We start from the raw sequence: 27,202 nt of genomic DNA, 5'->3' as shown, positions 1-27,202 counted from the left end.
CACTTGAATGTGTATGTAGAAGAAAAAGACTGGGGTGGGGTTTGAGGATGTTTCCTCTTCGTTCTTGTGGATTACAGTGGGGCCTTTAGTGCAGTTTAGTCTGGATCCAACCCTACAAACAAACAATGGCCTTTAAAAAAATGGAATTACATGAGGTTCTGCAAATATAGCATATATTTGCTTCAGGGCGAGTTAACTCCTTATTATCCTTTCTGGAGTGTGTCTGAGCAGAAATGTCGGTGTTGTTACCTTACATGGTTTGAGGCCGTGCGAGAGAGCCCGGTTCCGAAATGAAGCGCCCCATCCACACACCCCCGGCTCATGGAGAGAGCAGCAGCAGCAGATGTACAAGGAGAAACCATTTTGTCAGCCGGGGGGTGGGTGTGTGTGTGCTGGGATTCAATCTCCAGCTTCAGAAATAAATGAGGCTGGTAAAGTTGTTTTAATTCTCTTCTTCCCTAGCTGGAGCATCTTTCTCTATCTACCCTGCCGCCTGCACCTGCCAAAATATTGACCAAATGCAGCTGAGGAGAATCTCTAGGAAAACCAACACTGATGACCTGCCATTTTTCACCAACCAGCTGCCTCATTTCTCAACCTCGTCGAACAATTTGACAACCAGAAAACTTTTTCTTTTACTACAGTGCTAAGGGATTGTTAAACAGGCTGCTGAGACAATACCCAACAAACCAGTGTGCATTTTGAATCAGACATTAGAAAATAATGGCCTTTATTTTGTTTCTAAATATTAACACAGATGCAGGAGCTTCTCAAATACAGAAATATTTTTTTTTTTACATTGGTAACGCCGTCGTCACCTCCTTAAAATAGCTGCTTGTGAGTGAAGCTGGTGGCATTGGATGGGCAAGGAGGGAACAGCCAGCAGCACCTTAAAACCAAACCACACGTGCCGCCGCCCCCCCCCGACCGAGCAGCGTGTAGTACAATCCATACCGTCCCCTTGCCCCTCTGCAACCAGCCCTCCCTTCACTCTGCAGTCTGTGGGGCCTCTGTGGGCAGAGAAGTGGTCTGGGCTTCGTTGCCATCCCTCGTGCGGAAGAGCAGCTCCCCTGAGGGAATGACCTGTTCAGGCTGCCAGGCAGCAGTGGGGGCACCGTACTGCTGGTAAAAGTCTGTGTCCGCCTGGAACATCACCAGGGCTTGGGCTGTGTGGATGCGGACGTGCTGGGCCAGGCTGTTGGCATCCAGGAACTTCTCCCCGCAGGAGTCGCAAGCGTACAGGATTTGGGTGTTTGGATCTGGAAAGACAGGACAAAGCCAGAAGACAGCAAATTGCAGGAGAGCCGGGGTGGTCAGTCCCATCTGTTTCCTTTGAAAGCGCTTTATCCCAGAGAGAGTCATACAGAAAGGCCGAGCAGTAGGGCCATGGGTGAATCGCTTCAAACCGCCCCAGCCACCCATCCTACAAATCATAGCTTTCCGTAAAGAAACCAGGGAGGTGTAGTTTGTGACAGGTGCTGAGACAAGGTGTAAGGGCTCTCCCACAGGACTACAATTCCTAGAGTTCCCTGCGAAGAGGTATTAAGTGTTAAACCACTCGAGAAATGTAGCTCTGGGGGGAGAAACGGGGCTCTCTGCACAGCACTTAGCACCAAAGAACTGCAGTTCCCAGGATTATTTTGGGGCGGCCAGGACTTGTTTGAAGTGGCACGACATTTTAAATGTCTAGTGCATGGGTAGGCAACCTAGGGCCCGGGGCAAGAGCCGGCCCAATCACCTTCTAAATCCGGCCCGCAGACGGTCCAGAATTCGGCGTGTTTTTACACGAGTAGAATGTGTTCATTTATTTATAATGCATCTCGGGTATTTGTGGGGCATAGGAATTCGTTCTTTTTTCTCTCTCCAAATTATAGTCCGGCCCCCCACAAGGTCTGAGGGACAGTGGACCGGCCCCCTGCTGAAAACGTTCGCTGACCCCTGGTCTAGTGCAACTGAGCCTGACAACAAAGTACGCTTTGAAAACTTGTGCACACCTACTGCTCTCGCCCCGCTGGAGGGTAAGCAGACCCAACAGCATGGCAGGTGGCAGAGTGAATTTAGGGCAAAGCCCCCCTGACCAAAGCCCTTCTATTTGCAGACGAGTGAATCCAGGAGTGAAGCTCCTTACTTTTACTAAACACGTGTTCTTTTCCTTTACGTGCACCTTTTTAAAAACCACCACCATGAACCTGTATTTAGGTACATTTAAAAGCCGGCTTTTAGTATTTTCCTCTTTTATATAGGGATACATGGATGAACAGGGATGCAGGTGGCGCTGTGGGTTAAACCACAGAGCCTAGGACTTGCTGATCAGAAGGTTGGCGGTTCAAATCCCCGCGACAGGGTGAGCTCCCATTGCTCAGTCCCTGCTCCTGCCAACCTAGCAGTTCGAAAGCACATCAAAGTGCAAGTAGATAAATAGGTACCACTCTGGTGGGAAGGTAAACGGAGTTTCTGTGCGCTGCTCTGGTTCAGCAGAAGCAGCTTAGTCATGCTGGCCACATGACCCGGAAGCTGTACGCCGGCTCCCTCGGGCAATAAAGCGAGATGAGCGCCGCAACCCCAGAGTCGGTCACGACTGGACCTAATGGTCAGGGGCCCCTTTACCTTACATGGATGAACAGCAAAGGGTGATGGGGCTGTAGCCCCAAACAGCCAAAGGGCACATACTGTTGCATTACTGAAGGATGCTAGGAAAAATAGACCCTCTCTAGAAATCCAACATCTCTGAGAACTGTTAAAAGAGTTGCATCCCTTTTCAAGCTTAATCACCTGAAAGGCCAAAGAATGGGGAAGAGCATAAAACAGCTGGTCACACATTGGGGTGCTGCACCCTTGTGGCCAGATTTCTATACCGCAAGCTTCTAGAAACAGCCCAGCTTTGTGTTCTGCGCAGTTACCGAAGGTTTGAGCTGTGACGAAGAAAGCTGAGCCAAGGACCTCCTTTGGAGGGGTAGTTGCCCGAACGCTCCCAGATGGTTGCTCACCTGCTTCCTGCACTTGCTTCACGGCCTTTGTTATTTCAGCCTTCAAGGCTTCCGTCTCATCGGCTGTGACGGGCGCTGCCACGGGGACCACTGCAGGAAAAAGGAACGGGGGAGTTGAGCAGCACACAAGAGGCCCCGTGGCCACCCAAGCCAGCAGAGGGGCCCTTTGCATTGTGGTGGGGACCCTTCCTAGCAGCGGGGAGGGCTTAAGGAGGGACTGAAATACTGGGGGGGGGGGGAGAAGATACTAAATACCCTAGCAAAGGGTTGTTCCACGGACAGGGAAGAGGCCGTAGCTTCAGTGTGTTAGATCAGTGTTTCCCAACCTTGGGCCTCCAGCTGTTTTTGGACTACAACTCCTATCATCCCTCGCTAGCAAGACCAGTGGTCAAGGATGATGGGAATTGTAGTCCAAAAACAGCAGGAGGCCCAAGGTTGGGGAACACTGTGTTAGATCATCTGCTTGTCAGGCGGGTCCTAGGCATTTAGTTTCCAGCAGCATTTCCAGCTGGGGAAAACACCCCATTCCCAGTTAAAACACTGGAGATACTACTCCTCAGCGTAGGCAATGAACGAAGAAGGAGAAAAGCCACCCTGCCCACAACTATTCAACTTTGGGTGAAAACCAGAAGGCTACATTTCTTTGGATTTCAAAATTCAGCTTACCAGCTCTTTTGCAACCTCCTCTATTTGCCAAGGATAATAGAGTACAGCGGTACCTCGCAAGACGAAATTAATTCGTTCTGCGAGTTTGTTCGTCTTGCGATTTTTTTCGTCTTGCGAAGCACGGATTTTGGAAAAGCTTCAAAAATCACCAAAGTCTTCAAAAACCTCAAAATAGGCTACCACACCGCGTGCTATGAGTTGTCAAGTCGCAACTGCACCCCCTGAATGCACGGTTTCAAGAAAAAGGAAACAAACTTGCAAGACGTTTCCGTCTTGCGAAGCAAGCCCATAGGGAAATCCGTCTTGCGAAGCAACTCAAAAAACGAAAAACTCTTTCGTCTTGCGAGTTTTTCGTCTTACGAGGCATTCGTCTTGCGAGGTACCACTGTAATAATAATAAAGAATAAAGCAAGAGAGGAGGAAAATGCAAATTGCTCAGGGCGCTCATGAGTGTTGCAAGCATTCCTTTTTAAGGGGAGAGCCCCACCCGAGTTCTCAAGCCTCCCTCAGGCCCTTGGTAAGAGAATGACAAGGCCAGGATCTCCTGCTCACCTGTCAGCTGTGTGACTGCCGTGGCCGCCAGGGCTTCCGTGGCCAGAGTCACCATCTCGTCGGAAGCCACGGTCACGATGTTGAACTCGTCGCCCTCCCCGTGCTCCAGAACCTTCATCCCAGCCTTGCCCTGATGGACCGTCTTGACGTGAGAGCGGAGGTTGTCCACACGGTTGAAGCCGCGGCCGCACTTGTCGCAGAGGAAGGGTTTCTCGCCTGTCCAGGATGACACAGAGGCCTCAGCAACCTGCCAGCTGGCTGCCTCTCACTTTGGCCTTTCCCACAGAGAGGTGTCCAGCAGGGCCCCACCACTGCGTAACACTCCCTGCTCTGCACATGACTATCGCAGTCTTGCTGTGCCTATGTATTCTACCTCCACCGTCTTGAGGCAGCTGAGCTCTCAAAGGATGATACCAAGTGGGGAGAGTGCTGCTTTTGCACTCAGGTCCTGCTTGTGGGCTTCTCTATGGGGCATCTGGCTGGCCAGCGGGAAGACAGTGTTGGTGTCTTGCCAAAATGAACTTCAAACGGCCTTGAAGCACGCCTAAAACAAGAATTCTCCCTAACAACAGGCATCTTTATCAGGGCACGCGGCGGAGTGCGCCTGCCAGAATATGAGAAAGTTTGTGAGCCTGTCTCTCTGGCCGAATAGCTGAAAGGTGCAGAGATCTGCATATACAGTGGTACCTCGGTTTTTGAACGTAATCCATTATGGAAGATCGAAAACTGTTTCAAAACATTCGAAAACCGGAAACTCAATAGGCAGCAGCCAGGCCTCAGGATCTTGCACTCAGTGGAAGCCACGTAACATGTTCGACTTGGGAGGTGTGTTTGAAAACTGAAGCATTTACTTCCGGGTTTATGGCGTTCGAAAACCCAAATGTTCATCAATGGAGATGTTCGAAAACCAAGGCATCACTGTAGTTCTGTTTCTTATTTTATATGCAACTTGCAATGTAAATAATAAAGAATTTAAGGAAAGAACTGGATAGGCATAAATGGAGAAATTCCTGTTATGGGAATTTACCAAGAGAAGGCTGGAGATGGCTCCTGCGAAGATGCAGGAAGACTTTGAGTAACTCTGCTGAGTTAAAGAAAGATTCGGTGCTCATGCACTAACAGACAGGAGGCTGGAGTGGAGCTGGCTAGATACAGCTGCCCCAGGGCCCTCCCTACAGCCAGACTCACCTGTGTGGATGATGATGTGCTTGGAGAGGTCACCCACATTCACAAAGGCCTTGTTGCAGACGCTGCACTTGTGGGGGCGGATGTTGTCATGGTGGCGGATGTGGTTGGCCAATTGGCTGGACTGGACGAACCTGAAAGGGGGGGGGGCACAGAAACAGAACTGAAACGTGTACAGGACTTTTAGGTATTCAAAATGTTTCCCTGGATTTATTTAACAGAATTTATAGGCTGCTTGACTGTAAAACAAACCAACAAACCTCAAAGTGGTTTGCAAAAATACGAAACAAGATTTTCTTCTTCTTTCAACAATAGGCCAAAAAGTTAAGCTACTGAAACGAGCTAAAATGCACCTTGACTTTCTAAGCATTCGGACAGGCTTCTCTAAGCATAGGTAAAAGGTAAAGGGACCCCTGACCATTAGGTCCAGTTGTGGCTGACTCTGGGGTTGCGGCGCTCATCTCGCTTTACTGGTCGAGGCAGCCGGTGTACAGCTTCCGGGTCATGTGGCCGGCATGACTAAGACGCTTCTGGCGAACCAGAGCAGCGCACGGATTTACCTTCCCACCAGAGCAGTACCTATTTACTTGCACTTTGACGTGCTTTTGAACTGGTAGGTTGGCAGGAGCAGGGACCGAGCAACGGGAGCTCACCCCATCGCAGGCATTCAAACCGCCGACCTTCTGATTGGCAAGTCCTAGGCTCTGTGGTTTAACCCACTGAGCCACCCGCGTCCCTATCTAAGCATATATCTATATAAAATAATTGGAGGGCCCAGTTTAATCTCCCGCCCTGCCTCCATGTTTAGCAACCCCCCCCCCAAAAGCGCCCATCACAAATACTTTGTTTTAGCACAGGATACACAGATTGCCTCCTCCCACCACGCAAAAACACAGCCCCCAGCCCAGGATGGATGAAGATGACCCCTGAACCCTGAAGCTTTCCCTAGGCCAGGCCAAGAGCCAAGAGAGGGGCCCACCTCTTGCCGCAGCGCTCGCAGACGTAAGGCTTCTCCCCGGTGTGCTGGCGCACGTGGGCAATGAGGGAGCTGGCTTGAGTGAAGGCCTTGCCACAGATCAGGCACTGGCAAGGCTTTTCACCTGGGGAGAGAAGGGAGGGGAGGGTAACATCACGGGGGCGCAGGGATGGCCACCTACTTGGATGGCTTGAGGACTACAAGCTTGCTTTATTGTTAAGGAAAAGGACCACGGCTCAGGGGCAGAGCTCCAACTTTGCATGCAGAAGGTCCCAGGTTCCATCTTCCGAGGTTGTCCCTCCCACATCTTCCTAATGTTTGTGGGGTGTAATCCATTGGTACAGTCAAGGGCAACATTCCTTATTTCCCAAGAGTGGGCACAGGCAGGGGGACACCCAGTCTGTGTAACTTCCTGTTCCACTGGTCTGGAGCAGCCTCCCCCTGTATGTGACCTGGGAGATGTGCGTGGCTCTGGCTGACTCCATAAAAGAGCTGAGTCATGCAGCCATTTTCTCAGTCTTATTCTCTCTCTTGTTGTTGCTCTTTTGCTGCCATGCTGCTCTCCTGTAGCCATTTTGTTATCTTAATGTAATTTTGCTGTCTGCTGGCTCTCAGCCAGCAGCACAGGAGTTCAGTTTCCCTATGAGATTAACTCACACTTTGTTTGTGTAACCACTAAAGTAAAGCCTGCCTTTCAGGGATCATATCGTGAATTAAAATTTGAGTAAATGTTGTGTTACTTTACTCAGAAAGACTCTTGTCTTTATTCTTTAAAGAGGGATTAAAGGGGACACCAGGAAATAATCTTAACTAAGAGATTCAAACGAATCTGCAAACTAGCTTCCAGCTATATTGAGGGGAATCTGCTCTGCTACCTCACTTCTTTTTACGACACGATATCTTTATTGTCATTGTCCCATACAGAACAATGAAATTGAAAAATCTACATAAGACATTCAAACCCCCCTAAAAACTCTGAAACCCCATTTTAAAATACAATATACTCCTTTAGAGACCCCTTATACTGCGTTTAAAACCAGAATTGCATTTAGGTAGAAACTGTTTCTCCGGCGGCTAGTCCTAGTCTTTATAACCCTGTACCTTTTTCCAGAAGGCAGTGTGCAACAGGGGAGAAAATACTCTTAACAAGGTGTATACGAACATTAGACGGGCATAGCATGAGAGAAGGAAGGATAATACTTATTCATTATATCCTTTCCTACCATCCTTAACATTCCCAGAATGTTTAGCTGGAATTTCCACGTAACTTGAACCAACAGATTCTAATGACAAGGGAGGAGATTGCAACTGAACACGAGGAAGAACTTTCCAACAGTAAGAGCTGTTTGACAGAGGCCTGGGAAAGCGGCGGACTCTCCTTCCCTTCCGACTCCATAGAACTCTATGATCCTCTGAGCCCCAGCAGGTCAGGGTTGGGAGAGCCACCGGCTGGAAGGTAACAGCTACAACACCTTCTCTGACCACCGGAGGAATGAAGGGAGAGCCCCCTTGGGCAAACTCACCCGTGTGGATGCGGACGTGGCGCTGCAGAGCCCCCGGGTCGGCAAACTGCCGCTGGCAGTGCACACAGATGTACGGTTTCTCCCCACTGTGGATGCGCAGGTGTCGCTTGAGGTTGCCTGTGAGCAAAGGAGGAGGAAATGTGGAGAGGCTGTCGGAGACTGGCTAGAGTTTTTTTTTTAATCTGAATTTTATTTATTTGTTAACATTCTTATATCCCATTGGTAAACTTTGTCATATTACATTACAAGACTTACTATAATTTCCAACATGGATACAAAAATTATATACAAATTTTATATACGTAGAAAGAAAATGAAACAAACAAAAAAGAACAAGGAGAAAAAACAAAAACAATCCCCCCGCAAAAAAATCATATACATACCAACACACTAGACTTCCTGTTGTATATTCCTTTTTTACAAATGAATGTACTCTTATTATTGTATATTTCTTTACATATGAGACTGGTTAGATCAGGAGGAGTGGTGGAAACCGCCTTTCCCCAGGGAAAGCGCCGAGGGAGAGGATTTTGATCCAGGCCTCCTGGTGGTGGACAACTGGACACACCCCAGAGGAGGGGAAGAGCTGGGAGGTAGAAAAGGATGGGAGTTTGGAGGCTGAGGAAAAGGGGGAAACGAGCAGGTGCCCCAACACGGAGTAAAGACAGGAGTCAGACTTGGCAGCTTCACCCTGCCAGTGTTTCTGCTGACAGCCTGCCGGCTCCTCTTTGCTACACATAACAGAGAGCCAGGCAGAGACAGAGAGGGGCCCTTGGGGCCCACTATAAAGGTAAAGGGACCCCTGACCATTAGGTCTAGTCGTGGCCGACTCTGGGGTTGCGGCGCTCATCTCGCTTTATTGGCCGTGGGAGCCGGTGTACAGCTTCCGGGTCATGTGGCCAGCATGACAAAGCTGCTTCTGGCAAACCAGAGCAGTGCACAGAAATGCCGCTTACCTTCCCGCCAGAGTGGTACCTATTTATCTACTTGCACTTTGACGTGTTTTCAAACTGCTAGATTGGCAGGAGCAGGGACCGAGCAATGGGAGCTCACCCCATCGTGGGGATTCGAACCACCGACCTTCTGATCGGCAAGTCCTAGGCTCTGTGGTTTAACCCACAGCGCCACCTGCGTCCACTATAGAGGGGCCCAAAACGCAGGGAATGGAGTAAAGTGGGAGGTGCAAAACAGCCCAAGCAACTGCTTGCTATAGTGGAGTATATCTCAGAGGTCTCTGTATGTTTTCTGTTCCGATTCCTTAACCAAACGACTAACTGCAAGTGAGCTCACGTTGCCTCATTTCTCTCTGATCTGCAAACAGACTGTGCTCTGTGTCAGCTCCCTCAACACAGGCCCCAGATGGGCTGCGGGCAAAGGAAGCCGGGGGCCACCCAGCCCGCCTGGGCAACTGCCCAAGAGCCACATACCTGACGTAGTGAACTGTTTTCCGCACTCCCGGCACTTGAGGGGTCCATCGGCAATGTGGATCTTCAAGTGGGCCTTGAGGTTCCCCACCTGGCAGCAAAGGCGAGAGACCGGCTTTGAGAGGGGGTGGGGGTGGTCCCAAACCCCCACAGGCGTTCCACGCCCCCCCCCCAGCTGGAGAAGGGGAGCTGCCCTCAAGCCCTCCAGCCTTACCTGGTTGAACTTCTTCTCGCAATGGGGGCACTTGTGCTCCTTGTGGGTGTCGTGGGTCTCCAGGTGGCGCATCTTGGAGGTGGGGTCGGAGAACGAGCGGCCGCAGTAGTCACACCGGTAGGGCTTCTCCCCGCTGTGGACCAGCTGGTGGCGCTTCAGGTTGCCCGAGGTGGTGAAGAGCTTGCCGCAGTCCTCGCAGCGGTACTTGGCCTCCCCGGTGTGGCGCTTCTTGTGCAGGTTCAACAGGCTGATGAGGCGGTAGCTCTTGCCACACTCCTCACAGCTGTATGGCTTCAGGGGGCTGGGAGAACGGGGGAGAGGGAGAGGGAGAGGGAAGGGACACCGATTATACCTGTCCACCTGACTCCGCAACTAACAGAAGCATAGATACGCCGCTGCGGGAGAATTCAGGATGGGCAAGAGGGAAGGACAGCTTTGCAGAAAGAAAAGATGCCGTTAACCGGCGGAACCCCTTGCTGCAGGGTGACGTAACAGTAAGGCGGTTTTACAGAACAGCTTGGTGCTTAGTAGGATGGGCTGGCACTTCAAAGGCTGTGGTTGTTTTTGTTTTACTTATGTATTTTGTGTTTTCATCTTGCGATTTCATATTGTGAACCGCCCCGAGACCTGTGGGTGTCGGGCGGTTTATAAATTTAATAAATAATAATCATGATTTTAGGGACGCGGGTGGCACTGTGGGTTAAACCACAGAGCCTAGGACTTGCCGATCAGAAGGTCAGCAGTTCGAATCCCCGTGACGGGATGAGTTCCCATTGCTTGATCTCTGCTCCTGCCAACCTAGCAGTTCCAAAGCACGTCAAAGTGCAAGTAGATAAATAGGTACCGCTCCGGCGGGAAGGTAAACGGTGTTTCCGTGCGCTGCTCTGGTTTGCCAGAAGCGGCTTTGTCATGCTGGCCACATGACCTGGAAGCTGTACGCCGGCTCCCTCGGCCAGTAAAGCGAGATGAGCACCACAGCCCCAGAGTCGGCCAGGACTGGACCTAATGGCCAGCGGTCCCTTTACCTAATCATGATTTTAAGGGCAGGAGGTGGTCCTGGGTGCAAACGTCAGCTTTGATCAACTACAGCCGAGAAGATCTGCTGGTAATGCCAACCAAGAGATCAGAGGCTCATGCAGCCTCCCCAAAACCCTGGGAGGAGGATGCCCATCATCGGCATTTGCGCCATTTATGCAGACGGAAGCTGGGCAGGGAAGGCTGAGCTGTCAGCACGGGCATCGCACAGCTGCCCCGACTGCCAACGGGAATCCTTCCGCCCCTTCCTTCACGAGGCTGCCCGTTCTACCGCAATGCCTTCCCCTCCTGGATCAGCCTCGCTGGTCACTGGCCACCTACCTGTGTGTCTTTTCATGCGCCTTGCAGGCTGCTGGGTCAGAGAAGGCCTTGCTGCACTCGCGGCAGGTGAAGGGCTTCTCCCCGGTGTGGATCCGGATGTGCCGCTTGAAGTTGCCAGTGTGCGTGAACTCCTTCCCACAGTCCTGTTGGGCGGGGGGGCGGGGAGAGAAGGAGGAGGCGGCATAAATGGCTGGTCCCAAAGAAGCCCCCTCGCAAATGGACAAATGCCAAATTTCCCAACTTTCAAAATTCCCAAAATGAGGGCTGATAAAAAAAGTTGTTACACGACTCAGGAATTCAAAACCTATTGCAGTTTAATTAATATAATTTAGTTTGGTAAACAGCTATGTAAAAAATACGAGGAATTTTCAATGATTTTAAACTTGCGTTACTATTTTTCATGGGGGAAAAATGCGCGTGTAATTGCATAAAAATCATCAAAAAGCGATTGCACCATCAGATTGGCTTGCCTGATCTGCCTGAGCGTAACAGACAAAGAGCAGAAGCAACGAGAAGACAAGAGAAGGCAGCTTGCTGAATATAAGCAGAAATAAGCAGAATGCATCAATGCCATCAAATTAAATACAAAAAAAAATCTTCTGATGAAAATGAAGAGCAAAGATGCTCAGGATGGAAATAATGGAAGTCATGAAATGACATTAGGAAAACCAAGTATGATTTCCACTTCTCATAAAAAGACAGAGTACAGCACATTAGAGATGCATAATGTTCTGCAGAGCATCAGATATGGTGTTGGGCCTGCGTGCCACACCACTGTCGCCTTCTTCTGTGCGCAGTGAGCCGGGTGGAATATATCTCTACCACTTCACTCCGGAGAAAGGCTCAAAGAAAGAAAAACCAGCTGAAGTTATTGCTTGTAATCTTGTAGAAGGGCACTGATAACCCACCTGCAGGCCGTTAGAGGCGATTCTACAAATGTTCTCACCAGTCAGGAGGGTGGTGCCATGCATCAGGTAGAGCAGTGTTTCCCAACCTTGGGCCTCCAGCTGTTTTTGAACTACAATTCCCATCATCCCTGACCACTGGTCTTGCTAGCTAGGGATGATGGGAGTTGTAGTCCAAAAACAGCTGGAGGCCCAAGGTTGGGAAACACTGAGGTAGAGGTCAAGCTCAGTCGTAAGCTGATCTGGTTGGTTGGTGCCCTCCACACCAACGAGTTCCCCCTGTGACACGTGATCATGGCATCCGATAGGGAGGCCTTGTCCAACAGCAAGTGGACAGGTAACGTTGGCAAGATGCAAGATGATGCTGCTGAACTTGAAATGGCTCCTTCGTCCACCTTCGTCCACTCAACTGGAGAGCTTCTTACTTCTCTTCAAAGTCATAAAGGATCTGTCCTACTGTTTGGCATCTGTCTGTCTCGAGAGACAACTGAGGAGTGTGGCTACTGACCAAGCATACAGGTCACCCAGGCCATAAGGACAGGATCTGGCCTTTCTTAAAATTGGCCCAGTGAGCTATTCAAGGTGGTTGGTAACAGCAACCAGGTTTTGTTGCAAAAACCCCCAACAACTTAAGGCTGATAGTGAAACACAGTGGTACATCAGGTTAAGTACTTAATTCATTCCAGAGGTCCGTACTTAACCTGAAACTGTTCTTAACCTGAAGCACCACTTTAGTTAATGGGGCCTCCTACTGCAGCTGTGCCGCCAGAGCATGATTTCTGTTCTCATCCTGAAGCAAAGTTCTTAACCCGATGTAATATTTCTGGGTTAGCGGAGTCTGTAACCTGAAGCGTATGTAACCTGAGGCACCACTGGACATGGTTTGCCTGTCCTATCACTGTTGGTTCAACATCAAAGTAAAACAATCTGGGGTAGAAGGTCCATGCCACATCATGTTTCAGCTGCAGAAAGTTAGGCTGCAAAAGGCGGCTGCAGCAGATGCTGCTTGGCCAACCGTCCAGTGCTCAGCATGGTATGCATTTTTTTAAATGATAATCTCTCACCTCGCACTTGTGGGTGACCGACCCGTAGGTCTTGGACTCGGTCCTGTCACTGTAGGTCCCCGAGCGCAGAAGCCGGGCGTCCCCTGCGTTCTCTGCCCCGGAGTCCGTGCCCCCCGACTCTTCCTCATCCTGGGAGTTGCCGTTGGCCAGCTGGGCCTCGTGGGCCTGGGAAGGTACCTCGGCCTCCGGCAGCACGGTCCCCTCGCCCTTGCCTTCCAGCTCTACCTCCATCTCAGAGGGCAGCTTCAGGTCAGAGGGCTCAGCTAGAGACACAGAGAGAAAGAAGCAGTCTAGTGGACCACCTGCGCTAGACGCCATCTTGTGGGAGCCAATAGTGTCTAGGCGGCTGCAGCTGCCTCCCCAAAAACCCTTCCCCCTGTACCCTCCAGGATTACATTGACAAAATCGGCAAGGTGGGCGGGGTTTCTGGAGGGCATCTAGCCTGACCCTCTGCTAAGGATCAGGATCCTGCAACGTACAGCCCCCTCCCCAACAGAAGGATGCCCAGGTGATGCTTCTGAGCCTGAGGTGGGTGGTGCCCCCCTGGCCAAAGGAGCCCCCTAAGGTTTTGCCAAAATCTGCCTCCCTGCCTTGTCCACCTGCATGCTCTGCCCTCTGGAGGAGGAACAGAGAGAACAAAGGTCTGCTCTGCCTTCCCTCCCCCCCCCTCTAGCAGCCTTTCAGATACTCGAAGGCCATCTTCCTGAAATCTTCAGCTTGGATCCCTGCATTGCAGGGGGTTGGGCTAGATGAACTTCAGGGATCCCTTCCAACTCCGCAATTCCATGGGCTACTTTTAAAATGAGGCTGCATTTTAACCTCTTTTTTTAATCCCCACCCCCCCATATTATGTTTTTATTGTAATTTTACTGGTGTTAGCCGCCCTGAGCCCAGCTCTGGCTGGCAAGGGCGGGGTATAAATATTATTATTATTATTATTATTATTATTATTATTATTATTATTATCATCTGATTCTATGAACCTGGATCCTGTTGCCCTTCTGAGGTGATACAAGAATGTTCTTTCCGAAAGGAATCTCGCTTGGTGCCCTCTTGACCTACAGGAGTCATGGGCAAAGGGAAAGCAAAGATCCTTTGGGTGCCACACAGAGATCACCCCCAGAAGCACGCAAGAAAGGCTTTCCGCCCTGCTGCTGTTGCCACTCACCATCCTCTGCAGCCCTCGAAAGGGCAAGTTTTGGGGCAGCGCTGCTTTCCCCAGGGGAGGAGTCTTCCGTCTGCGAGGTCTCAGGCACTGGGGAGCAGACGTCGTCTTCCACAGCTGAAAAAAGAGAGGAGTTGGTCACATACCCCTCAGCACTAGTGACCAACAGCCACGGGGATAAGGGGCAACAAATCAGAGAGAGGGAACAGGAAGCAGGGCAGGATTTGATGGGGGAGGGAAGCGAACAGACATCCTCGGCTAACAGATGAAGCCTGCTGCAAATGTTAAAATCAAGTCCCACCCAAGGTGCTAGATCTCATGAACGCTGAGTAATGCAGTCTTCCTAAAGATTTAGTTTGAATTTCCTCCTCTTGGGTCTTCAGATCCCACACCAGCCTTCCCCAGCTTGCTGCCCTCCAGATGTTTTGGACTACAACACCCGAAACATCTGGAGGGAATCAGGTTGTGGGGGAAGGCTGTACTACACGCAGATTACTGGGCTGCGATTCCTGCATTGCAGGGGGTTGGACTAGATGGCCCTTGGGGGGCCCTTTTTATTCTCTGTAAGATACTTCTGAAGCTTCTTCAAATAAGCTCTACTTGGATTTTTGGCCCATTTCATTGCATCAGGCAAGGCACCCAAGGTTTCGAAACAGATTTTTAGGTTTTGTTCTGAGATGTTTCAGTGTGCCCTGAGCTTTGGGAGAGGACTGGAATAGAGGTGGGTTTTTTTTATAAATTGCTGCCGTGATCCCAAGCCAGCTCTCTCCCCACCACATGGAGGCTTCTCCCAAAGGGAAGTCCCCTGGTACCAAATCAGACCACTGCTCAGCCAAGCTCAGTATTGCCCACACCGATGGGCAGCAGCCCACAAGGCAGGGAACATTCTCAGCCAAACCTGGTGGTTCAGGGGATCGAACCAGGACCTCCTGCATGCAAAGCAGGTGTTCTACCACTCAGCTACTGAAAATGAAGGAAACACTAGCCCTTGTGGCTCCACATAAAGGGCTGATTTAAACAGAGGCTCAGGAAGCGACACTGGTTCATTTGGCTCAGCATCACATGCACTGACTGGTGGCAGGCTCTCTGGAGACGTCAGGATTTGAACCCGGGTCGTGCTGTGGGTTAAACCACAGAGCCTAGGACTTGCCAATGAGAAGGTCGGCGGTTCGAATCCCCGTAACGGGGTGAGCTCCCGTTGCTCGGTCCCTGCTCCTGCCAACCTAGCAGCTCAAAAGCACGTCAAAGTGCAAGTAGATAAATAGGTACCACTCCAGTGGGAAGGTAAACGGCGTTTCCGTGCGCTGCTCCGGTTCGCCACAAGTGGCTTAGTCATGCTGGCCACATGACCCAGAAGCTGTACGCCAGATCCCTCGGCCAATAAAGCGAGATGAGTGCCGCAACCCCAGAGTCGGTCACGACTGGACCTAATGGTCAGGGGTCCCTATACCTTTACCTTTTACCTTCCAAGGACCAAGCAGGAGTGTTTCAACTGAGCGAAATTTTTCATTTGCTTATTTACTGTTTGTGCCCTTCACCAAACACTTCCAGGGCAGATTGTGAAAATACCACAATGCAGACAAATATGATTTACACATATTTATTTTACTTTTAAAAGACAGAAAAGAAGGCAGCCCTCTTTAGGGAAGTTTTTAATGTCTGATGCTGTACTGTTTTTAATATTCAGTTGGAAGCCGCTCAGAGTGGCTGGGGAAACCCAGCCAGATGGGCGGGGTATAAATAATAAATTATTATTATTATTATTATTATTATTATTATTATTATTAAGTCCAGCTCTATCCAAGACCCCTGGTTCCCGGTGCCTACCTGAGCCCTTGCCAGCTGCACATTCAGCCTCCTCTTCCTCCTCCTCTTGTTCCTCTGTGGGCTCCATGGCCGCCTCCTTCTGGATGCTTATGGGTGGGGGCTGTGGGGTCTCCTCCAGATCCCGGGGGGTGTTTGTCGCCTCTTTACCCCCACCAGCCGTTTTCTCCTGCCCTAGGAAAGAGAGGGGCCAAAACCAACTAGGACAGGCTCCTCTCAGCTATGACCTACCAGATGCTGAGCCCCCACCCACTTACCCCATCTGCACAATGGGCACAAGGGCTGCCACGATGACAAGAACTTGAGGAGGTGCTGGGGGAGAGAAGGGTGAGGAACTCCCTGCTGGATCAGGCCAAGGTGGGGGTCTCCCTACAGATTCCCTCTTGGTGGACCACATGCAGCAGCTGTATTCTGCCCTATCAAGATGATCAAGGGTCTGGAAACCAAGCTTTATGACGAACAGGTGAGAGAACTCTTCTTCCTTGGCAGGTGATTTTTGTTTTTTTGGATAATTTTTATTAATCATTTCTATTTTACATTTTAGAATATTCATTTAAACAATCTCAAATGACTTCCCCTATTCTCCTTCCATGGCTCAACTTACATACCATAAATCCCTGCATATTTTACATAAGCTAAACCATTCAGTATTCCATTGTTAGATCCATAAAAAATTATCTACACTGTTGAATTTATCTAATACTGCCAGCGTTTTTAAATGTACACAATTTTCACCCATATATTCAATAAACATTTTCCAATCATCTTTAAACGTATGTTCTTCTTGTTCTCTTATTCTGTAAGTTAATTCTGCAAGCTGTGTTTATTCTATCAGTTAAAGTTGCCATTCTTCTTTGGATGGGACCTCTCTCGTTTTCCATTTTTGGGCTAACGAAACACGGGCCACAGGAGTGGCATACATAAATACAGTCATACCTCGGGTTGAATACGCTTCATGTTGAGTGCTTTCGGGTTGTGCTCCGCGGCAACCCGGAAGTAATGGAGTGCGTTACTTCTGGGTATCACCGCTCGTGCATGCGCAGACGCTCAAAATGACGTCACGCACATGAGCAGAAGCGGCAAAAAGCAACGCGTGTGTGTGCAGACATGCCGTCGCTAGTTATGTTTGCTTCTGGATGCGAACAGGGCTCCGGAACGGAGCCCGTTCATATCTAGAGGTACCACTGTAGTCTTTTTTGACAGCTGGGAATTTCCATCTGAATTATCCCCAACAAGAAGGATTCTGATTTTTTTGGAAAGGTACTTAACCATTTCATTATAAATTATTTCCCAATATTCCTTTACCCTGTTACAAGTCCAGCACGGTTTTTAAGTAGAGGCTGTGTGGCCATCTGTAATGGAAGCTCTAGCTGAGATTCCTGCATTGTAGGAGGTTAGACTAGAAGATACATGGATTCCCTTCCACTTCCAATAATCATAATAACAACAACAAAAATAAATATTCGGGAGGGATAAAAATTCATTAAGATGAATTTTAACAGGGAGAAATGTAAAGTATTGCACTTGGGCAAAAAAAATGAGAGGCGCAAATACAAGATGGGTGACACCTGGCTTGAGAGCAGTACATGTGAAAAGGATCTAGGAGTCTTGGTTGACCACAAACTTGACATGAGCCAACAGTGTGATGCGGCAGCTAAAAAAGCCAATGCAATTCTGGGCTGCATCAATAGGAGTATAGCATCTAGATCAAGGGAAGTAATAGTGCCACTGTATTCTGCTCTGGTCAGACCTCACCTGGAGTACTGTGTCCAGTTCTGGGCACCACAGTTCAAGAAGGACACGGACAAACTGGAACGTGTCCAGAGGGCGGCAACCAAAATGGTCAAAGGCCTGGAAACGATGCCTTATGAGGAACGGCTAAGGGAGCTGGGCATGTTTAGCCTGGAGAAGAGGAGGTTAAGGGGTGATATGATAGCCATGTTCAAATATATAAAAGGATGTCACATAGAGGAGGGAGAAAGGTTGTTTTCTGCTGCTCCAGAGAAGCGGACACGGAGCAATGGCTCCAAACTACAAGAAAAAAGATTCCACCTAAACATTAGGAGGAACTTCCTGACAGTGAGAGCTGTTCGACAGTGGAATTTGCTGCCAAGGAGTGTGGTGGAGTCTCCTTCTTTGGAGGTCTTTAAGCAGAGGCTTGACAACCATATGTCAGGAGTGCTCTGATGGTGTTTCCTGCTTGGCAGGGGGTTGGACTCGATGGCCCTTGTGGTCTCTTCCAACTCTATGATTCTATGATTCTATTCTATGATTCTATGATAAAGCGAGGAGGGAGAGAAGTTGACCGTTGGCTGCCCCGTCCTGCCTAAGTCAGCTCGTCCTGTCAGGGGTCGTTCCCAGCCTAGCTGCCGACCATGGCAAGGCCAGAAGATGCAGAAAGTGATGGTGCAGCCCATCAACCTCATCTTCAGATACCTACAGAATAGGTCCAGAATTCAGGTGTGGCTGTATGAACAGGTGAACATGAGGATAGAAGGCTGTATTGCTGGATTTGATGAATATATGAACTTGGTTCTGGATGTTGCTGAGGAGATTCACTCCAAGACAAAATCAAGGAAACAGCTGGGTCAAATCATGTTAAAAGGAGACCATATTACTCTTCTACAGAGTGCTTCTTACTAGAAATAGCTACTGAGTCTGTTTTGCTTATTATTTTAATCTTTAAACCTACAGAAGAAAATATGCAGTGGTTTAATGGTATCCCTCTCAATTCTACCACTGGTGTCTGAAGAGTGAAGAATGAAGCCAGTTACTTAATTCGTGCTTGCATAATTTTCAATAACTTTTCTACACTGGTGTTGAATTGTAGTTCTTTATAAATAAAACTTTTTGTTAAGATATAAATAAATAAATATTGGACTGAGACCCCCTTTTGGGGCTCATGAACCAATCTCCAGAGATCTAACCAGGGATCACCCAGAAATCTAGGGCAGTGCCCACTGTTACCTCCCTGCTCATACAATTACAACCACAGCCCCATACCAGCTGTCGGGGGGTCTCCCGGGCTCTCCACTGCAGCTTCTGCCGGTGCCGCAAGAGTCCTCAGGGAGTTGCAAGCGCTGATGATCTCCTGCATCTGAAGGAAGCCGGCCACAGCCAAGACGTCCTCCACATTCTCCAGGCTCAGGTTCAGCTTGGATGTGTACATGAACTCCAGCACCTGCTCGAGACCTGGAACAGGCACAGACAGGCAGTCAGCGCAGGACAATGGCTCTGCTCTGCCTTCCACAGTTGGAGGCAGCAATGCTTGTGGATGCCCGTTTCTGGGAACCACAGGAGGGGAGAATTGCTCATGTGCTCAGTTCCTGGTCGCAGGCTTCGCATAGGTGTGTGGCTGGCCCCTGTGAGAACAGGAGGCAGGACTAGATGGGCCATTGGCTCTGCTTATGTTCTTATGACAGACCATCATGGACTTCCCACCTGCAAGGCAGAGCGAACCCTAGTGCCAAGGGCTGGATGGCCCAACAGGCAAATTGAGCACATGGTTTAAGGCAGGGGTCAGCAAACTTTTTCAGCAGGAGGCCAGTTCACCGTCCCTCAGACCTTGTGGGGGGCCAGACTGTATTTTGGGGGGAAAAATGAACGAATTCCTATGCCCCACAAATAACTCAGAGATGCATTTTAAATAAAAGGATACATTCTACTCATTCTAAAACACGCTGATTCCCGGAACATCCGCAGGCCTGATTTAGAAGGCGATTTGGCCACATCCGGCCCCCGGGTCTTAGGTTGCCTACCCCTGGTTTAAGGCATCCGCAAAGCAGGGGCACCAACAATTTGAAAGAATTTGATTTTAAAAAATAGAAAGCATTGAAGGAGCCATCATGGGAAAAAGCCAGAACTTTGCTAGATCTCCTTCCTCTCCATACTCTTCTTTTAAAAACTGAATCTCATAGTTTTACAAAGCTAAAAATGAAAACAGTAAAGGCAAGAAACACCCCATATTCCCCACCATTCCTAGCCATTTTTCCCTTCCCTTTTTATGACTTATTCCCACCTGAACTGGGTGAGGTGTGGGGTGGGGACGTCTTGTTCATGTAGATTAATGTGAAGAAATCAGACCCGGTCCTGTGTCGCACATGACATACGCACACGCATGGAAGTTAAGTTGTTTTACAAAATAAAATTATACTTTGTGGCTTAGTATCCCATTTTATTTATTTTAATTCTGTATTTATTTATTAAGTAATTTATATGCTGGGACGCGGTGGCGCTGTGGGTTAAACCACAGAGCCTAGGACTTGCTGATCAGAAGGTTGGCGGTTCGAATCCCTGCAATGGGGTGAGCTCCGGTTGCTCGGTCCCTGCTCCTGCCAACCTACTAGTTCGAAAGCATGTCAAAGTGCAAGTAGATAAATAGGTACCGCTCCGACGGGAAGGTAAATGGTGTTTCCATGTGCTGCTCTGGTTCGCCAGAAGCGGCTTAGTCATGCTGTACACCGGCTCCCTTGGCCAATAAAGCGAGATGAGCGCCGCAACCCCAGAGTCGGCCACAACTAGACCTAATGGTCAGGGATCCCTTTACCTTTTAATTTATATGCCGCCTCAAAACTTAAAAGAAATCTCTAGGCTCCTTCTGGGGACCAAGGAGGCAGCCACTACTTTTCCGGGGGTGCACCAGGGACATTGTGGGACAGGGTACTGGGTGGACCAGAGGCACCGCCAGGGCCCAGTCATACATCCCCCAAGGTGGTTTTTGCTCAAGCCTGACTCTGCCTTCTATCTCTGGCCCAGAGGTGGGAGGGTACAACTTGCCCCATAGTTTTCAGAAGGGGACTTGCTGCTGTTTGCCTTGCATGAGGCATGCAACGTGGGTCCCTTGCTCAACTCACCTGGAGCCATTCATTCTGGACTCACCTTGCTTGACTTACCTGTGCTCGTTAAGAGACTTTGACTGGACTCTGGGAGGGACCAGGGTTCAAATCTCTGCTCATTCATACAGCTCTCACTGGGGGACCCTGGGGGCCAGTCACTGCCTCTCAGCCTAACCTAGGGCTGTTGTGGTGATTAATTGAGGGGGGGGGAACCATGCAAACCACCTTGAGCTCCTTAGAGAAAAAGGCTGGATATACAGTGGTGCCCCGCAAGACGAATGCCTCGCAAGACGGAAAACCCGCTAGACGAAAGGGTTTTCCATTTTGGAGGCGCTTCGCAAAACGAATTTCCCTATGGGCTTGCGAGTTCCTGCGGGTCCCCCCCCCTTTTCTAAGCCGCTAAGCTGCTGATCAGCTGATCCGCTAAGCTGATAAGCCGCTAAAAGCCGCTAAAAGCCGCTAAACCGCTAATAGCGCTAATCCGCTAAGCCGTCAATGGGCTTGCTTTGCAAGACGAAAAAACCGCTAGACGAAGAGAATCGCGGAATGGATTAATTTTGTCTTGCGAGGCACCACTGTAATGCAATCCATCAGCTCTGCAGGCCCCTTCCTGTGGGACACCTGCACAGCCTAGGCTGGCTGCTTTAGGACCTGGTGGTCATTTGGGCCCCTTGCAACTGTTATATTGGCCAGCTAGGATGCAGCTCAACCCTACATTTCAGGCACGGGATAATATCCCGCAACCCCATCCGCCGCTAGGCCCACCTGCTGCGTTGCTGATGTCCAGGTGCACCACGTCCTTCTGGTCCACAAAGAGCATTCTGAAGTATTCGCTGCAGGCCGCCAGCACTGCCTTGTGAGCCTTGAAGTCGATGCCATCCACCACAAAGGTGCAATCACACAGCAGACCCAGTTGCCGCTGCTGGTTCAGCTGCTCCAGCACCTGCTTGCTGTGCTGAGGGAAATCCATGGCTGCGGGGAGAGAGGCAGGAGGCCCTTGAGCACAGATGCCCCTCCTCTGACTATGCAGGCTTCCCTCTGGCCCACGAATCATGCCCTGCCCAGCCGAAGAAAAGCAGGATGCAGTTCCAAGCCTTCACCATCCGTCATGGATGTTTGAGTTTCATTGCAGGGGACTAGATGACCCTCAGGGGTAACCTTCCAACTTCACAATTCTGTTGACAACCACTTCTGCACAACAGAAGGGGATGGGGCTTAGCAATGTTGGAGAGCACCTGCTTGGCATGCAGAAGGCCCCAGGTTCAATCCACAGTAGTGGTGCCTCCAGGTAAGGCTGAGAGATATTCCTGCCTGAAATGCTGGAAAACTGCTACCAGTCAGTGTAGACAGTACTGAGCTAGATGGACCAACAATGGGATTCAGTATAGGGCATCTCCTTCTTTTCCAGGAACAGTCCAGCAAAAGTGAGGCCGGATCCCCCTGAAGCAAAATCAACACACTAATCCTGAGGCACATCTGAAGAAGTCTGACAGCTGTCATTCCAAACAGGCTGACCCTTCCAGTTATATCCTCTTTTTCTAGGATGTGTATTTGCAATGGGCTCTGCTGCCCTTAAGTGTTGCTGCTCTCAAGACGAGGCAAATCAGCTTGTTCCCATTTTACAGACACTCAGACAGGCTGAGATGTCTTATGTCTTTGGTCTGGGGCCCAGGAGGGACTTGAACCCAGCTCCCCTCCTCCAACACCTTCAATCTCCTCCTTCATGGGGCCAAACTCCCCATCCCACCCCATTAAAAGCACTCATCACCTGCCCCACCACCACAACGCAGAAAGTGGACAGGCAGCAAAGGCTCCGCCGGGTTTCAAGCAAGGGTCTCTCTCCCAGCCCCACCTGGAGATGCTGCCAGCAGGGACTGAGCCTGGGGCGTTCTGCATGCCATGCTCCAACCACTGAGCAACAGCCCCTTCCCCTCACCTGAATACGCTTTGAACCCCCAAGTCAACTCTGTCACAGGCTTCCTGCCCCTCACTGGAAAAAAGGGGCACAAGAAATAATCCTAACTGGACCTTTGTGTCTCTCCCCCACCCTGAACAAGTAAGTCCCACCACCCCACGTTTCTTTTTTCCTATTTTTAAATTCCAAATTGTATTTCCAAACACAATACAAATGTTACTGACCTGAATTTCCGCACCTGACACTCGGAGTGTGTGTGTGTTGGGGGGGGGGGAATTGGCCTCCACAGACGGGCAGCGCCCTCAGTTATCCTCCTCCCCCCCTTCCACTGCTCGCTTTCCTGGACCCCCCCTTAACCTCGACCCCCCACCGCACACACCCCGATTGCCCCCCTGCTTGTTTCTTCTCCCCTCCGGCCCCCAGCCCCCCCCCAGCTTGCCGCCTCTTTCAATGCCCCTCATTAGCTCCCCGCCCCCCCTTTACCGGCAGCCCCCGGCCCCTGAATTCCCCCCACCTGCTGGCTGGCAGCCCCCTCCCCCTGACAGGCAGCCCCCCCCCCGGCTGCCTTCCTGCCCCTCCCCTCCCCTTCCCGGCCCCTCCCCTTCACGAACCCTCCCCCCGCCCCCACCACCACCCCGCACCTGCTCTCCGGCGCGCGTCACATAATCCCGGGCGGCGGCGGCGGCGCTCAGAGTGACACGGAACAGACAAAGGGCGCCGCCATCTTGGGCCCGGGCGGAAGCGGCGTCTCCGTAGCCACCGCCCTCTTTCTCGACGCGCATTCCCCCCCCCCTCTTTCGCTTTGCGTGCACGGCGCGTCCCGTCTCGCCGGCGGAAAAGGGGCGGGGGCAAAGGAACGGCTGGCACGTGACGCAGGCGGCTCTGCAGCGTCTCTTGGCCGCCATGACACCAGAGGCAGGGACAAGCACTAGAGGCAGCGCAGTTTCTCCGGGGTATAGGGGAAGCGCAGAGATTGAGGGGGACCCGTTGCCTGCTTCCCCGCCCGTTCATTTCTTCTTCTTTCGCTCTTTCACCCTCACATTTTCCTCTTCCTATTGTTATTGATTATTAATCATCATGATCGACTGTTATTTGTACACCACTCTTTTGAAACAATCCCATCCCTCCCGAACGGCTGCAGTAATCGCAGTGAAAAAACTAACATCAATTTTTTAATTCCAATTTTTTAAAAAAATATTTTTTCGCCCATGCATTCTTCTTCTTTCCATTTCTTTGTTCCTCTTTCTTGTCCCCCAAACTTTCTTTTCCTTTCTCCACCTTTTGCTCCACTCTTCATTTTCCGCCAGCAAACAAGAAGTTTGAAGAGAAAGAGAGGGAGAGAGGACTAAGATAAAGAGAATGCTGTTTAAAGTAAACTTTCCAGCTAGGCAGGTAGGTAAATACTGTCAGTATAATAGACAAACAACTGGCATAATGCTGGACAACAGCAGAATGATCACAAGGGGTGGGGTATTGTTTAGAGAGGTGGTTGTTGATGTGATCCTGATGCTGTTTTTGCCCTAGGTGTTTAAAATGTTTTAAATTGTTTTAAGCTGATTTAACTTCTGTGTTTTTAAATTTGGAGGTTTTGTTGTTTTTTAAATTAAGGAATGTGGGTTGATTTCAGAATAGAAGAGCTGGAGACAGCAGGAGAGACTCAATCACAGTGGATCAGGGATGGGGCAGGTATGGTTTTGGGACAGGGGCAGGCCAGGTAAGGGGCACCAGGCACAGGCAGTTAGTGCCAGCCAGAAGCACCAGCTTGGGCCGAAGACTGGAGGGGCCAAGCCGTGTGACATACACCTGTGACATCATGTGTGTGACACGTGTTGGGCATACATCATCAGCAAGAGTCATTGCCCAGCACCGCAAAGCTTCAATGGCCGCGGCTCCTCCTCTCATGCTCAGGAGGAGCCTGCCGTTGATGTTGTGCCGTGCTTGGGTATGCGGCTGTGGTTGCTGAATGCCAGCCCTTAGTAAGGGCTCTGAGTAAGACCCTCCTCATCCATGATCGTATTACGAATGAGGAGGCTGGTCTGGTCTGGATCAGCTGCGCCCACCTGTGTAAAGCTGGCAAAAATATATAGGATGAGGGACAAAAAATGTTGGAAATCTAAAGAAGTGGATGGAGAATTCTGTCACACGTGGTGGACTTGTGATAAAGTAAAGACATTTTGGGAGTCAATTTATAACGAACTAAAGAAAATATTAAAATATACTTTCCCTAAAAAGCCAGAAGCAATTTTTGCTTGGCTTGATGGGAAAGGAGATTAAGAAATCAGACCAAAGATTATTTTTGTACACCACAGCTGCTGCGAGGACTTTGTTGCCCCCAAACTGGAAATCACAAGAAATGCCTACTATTGCGGAGTGGCAGGTGAAAATGATGGACTATGCGGAGTTAGCCAAACTGACCAGCAGGATTTGGGATCAGGACGATCACAAATTCCAGGACAATTGGAGTAAATTTATTGTATACTTAAAGGATAACTGTAAAAATTTAAAGACACTAGCAGGACTGAAGTAATTCCTACAATGTCGATAAGAGGTAAAAAGTTAAAATACGCGATTGGCTTTGATAAGGGATACCAGCTGAAGGGAAGGAGGGAAGTCGCAAGCTCGGCAGAGCAAAATGGTTTATATGTTGATTAATGCACTGTAAGAATGAGTGTGTAAAGAAAATAATAAAAATTTATTGGGGGGGGGGGAGGAAGAGTTGAGAATCGGGGAGCAGGAGTTGCTATGGTCTTTAGCGATCCTCTCTCTCTCCTGGCTCTCTGTCCAGTTGGTGGGGGATATAGTGTCAGTGTTCCTGGCACCGGACAATCAGACCAGTTGAGGATTCTGTTTGTTTAGCGCCCACCTTGCTGCCCAGCAGTCTCGCTGACGGAGCTGGTCTTGGAGGACTCCCAGTCTGCCGCTTTCAGAGGACTTAAATATCCAAGGCCAGGTGTCTGGCTTTGGGGTGGCTCAGTACTTCATGGCTGCCATGATAATTATGGGGCTGCTGTCCCAACATGTCAACAGGCCAATGCATGTGACTGGCCACACTCTGGACCTTGTTTTCTCAACTGGTCAGGTGATTGGAAAGCGTGTGGGAGGGCCTTAACATCAGTCGCTTGTCATGGTCCGATCACTTCCTGCTGAGATTTAGGCTTTCAGTACCCTTTGCCCTCTGCAGAGGAGGGTGGGTGGACAGCCTCAGAGGCTGATTGATCCAATGGGTTTCCAGATGGTTCTGGGTGATTTTGGGGCTGATGGAGCTGGGGCTCCAGTCAAAGCCCTGGCTAACCTGTGGAACATTCAAATGTTGAGACCATGGGTAGGCAAACTAAGGCCCGGGGGCCAAATACGGCCCAATCGCCTTCCAAATAGTCCCAGAATCAGCGTGTTTTTACATGAGTAGAATGTGCCCTTTTATTTAAAATGCATCTCTGAGTTATTTGTGGGGCATAGGAATTCGTTCATTTCCCCCCAAAAAATATAGTCTGGCCCCCCACAAGGTCTGAGGGACAGTGGACTGGCCCCCTGCTGAAAAGGTTTGCTGACCACTGGTTGAGACAATTGTGCCCCGAATGCCCTATCCCGCTTTGTGGAGCCTTTGTGATGGCCAGGTAGATTCCCTTTCTGGTGCCATTATGGCAGGCTGTTGCCTCTCCTGACAGTCCCCCCCCCCCCCCACTCCAGAAAGGGAGAGGACACAGTGACCTCTATTCTCCTCTCCCTGTTGCACCAACACAATGCCAAGAGTGTCTGGTGTTACTATAAACAGACCCATCCCAGAGCCAAACACCAGGCGCCGGCGGCTTGTTTTGCAGACAAAACACAGGCCCCAGCTCTTTCTCACCTGCCCTGTCCACTAGGGAGGCCAGCCAAAGTCTTATGCAAGTGCACTGACCTCCCCACATCCCATCCCCCCCCCCAAATCCCACACATTTTGGCCGAGTCAAATGTTCCATGGGGAACCATCTTTATTTAATGTGGTGCCCTCGGAGCAAGGGGGTATCTCTCTTGGCGCCTGCCAGGCAGTTCAAGAGGCATCCTCACAGAATGAAATGGCCGGTGGGCACACTTCCCTTCAAGACATGTGTGACCATCCGCTAGATCAGCCTCCCAAAATTTCACGCTTCAGGACACTGTTATAATAATAATAATAATAATAATAATTTATTATTTGTACCCCGCCCATCTGGCTGGGTTTCCCCAGCCACTCTGGGCGGCTTCCAACAGAGATAAAAAATACACTAAAATATCACATATTAAAAACTTCCCTGAACAGGGCTGCCTTCAGATGTCTTCTGAATGTCAGGTAGTTGTCCATCGCCTTGACATCCGATGGGAGGGCATTCCACAGGGCGGGCGCCACCACCGAGAAGGCCCTCTGCCTGGTTCCCTGCAACTTGGCCTCTCGCAGTGAGGGAACCGCCAGAAGGCCCTCGGAGCTGGACCTCAGTGTCCGGGCAGAACGATGGGGGAGGAGACGCTCCTTCAGATATACTGGACCGAGGCCATTTAGGGCTTTAAAGGTCAGCACCAACACTTTGAATTGTGCTCGGAAACGTACTGGGAGCCAATGTAGGTCTTTCAAGACCGGTGTTATATGGTCTCGGC

General features: G+C 50.1%; 1 protein-coding gene across 2 annotated transcripts; it reads right to left on the bottom strand.

The window, feature by feature from the left end:
* Nucleotides 1–713: 713 nt before the first annotated feature.
* On the bottom strand, nucleotides 714–23,606 carry ZBTB17 (zinc finger and BTB domain containing 17). 2 transcript variants are annotated; one of them, XM_081870898.1, is made up of 15 exons: nucleotides 23,233–23,606; nucleotides 21,442–21,648; nucleotides 18,845–19,033; nucleotides 15,845–16,015; nucleotides 14,021–14,134; nucleotides 12,853–13,115; nucleotides 10,884–11,026; nucleotides 9,528–9,828; nucleotides 9,317–9,404; nucleotides 7,890–8,006; nucleotides 6,370–6,490; nucleotides 5,394–5,524; nucleotides 4,206–4,421; nucleotides 2,988–3,077; nucleotides 714–1,259 (listed from the first exon to the last, which is right to left on the bottom strand). In XM_081870898.1, the coding sequence occupies exons 1-15, from the start codon at nucleotides 23,600–23,602 to the stop codon at nucleotides 988–990; spliced, it is 2,793 nt and encodes a 930-aa protein (XP_081727024.1). In that variant the 5' UTR covers nucleotides 23,603–23,606; the 3' UTR covers nucleotides 714–987. The 2 variants fall into 2 exon arrangements, with proteins under 2 accessions (XP_081727024.1, XP_081727025.1); XM_081870899.1 differs by lacking the exon at nucleotides 23,233–23,606 and adding an exon at nucleotides 22,816–22,945.
* Between the last annotated feature and the right edge of the window lie 3,596 nt (nucleotides 23,607–27,202).

This window comes from Podarcis erhardii, assembly GCF_964252035.2.
Source record: "Podarcis erhardii genome assembly, chromosome: 7".
Classification (NCBI taxonomy): Eukaryota; Metazoa; Chordata; class Lepidosauria; order Squamata; family Lacertidae; genus Podarcis; species Podarcis erhardii.
The sequence above is the reverse complement of the archived record's forward strand: the minus strand, read 5'-3'. Positions and strand labels throughout refer to the sequence as shown.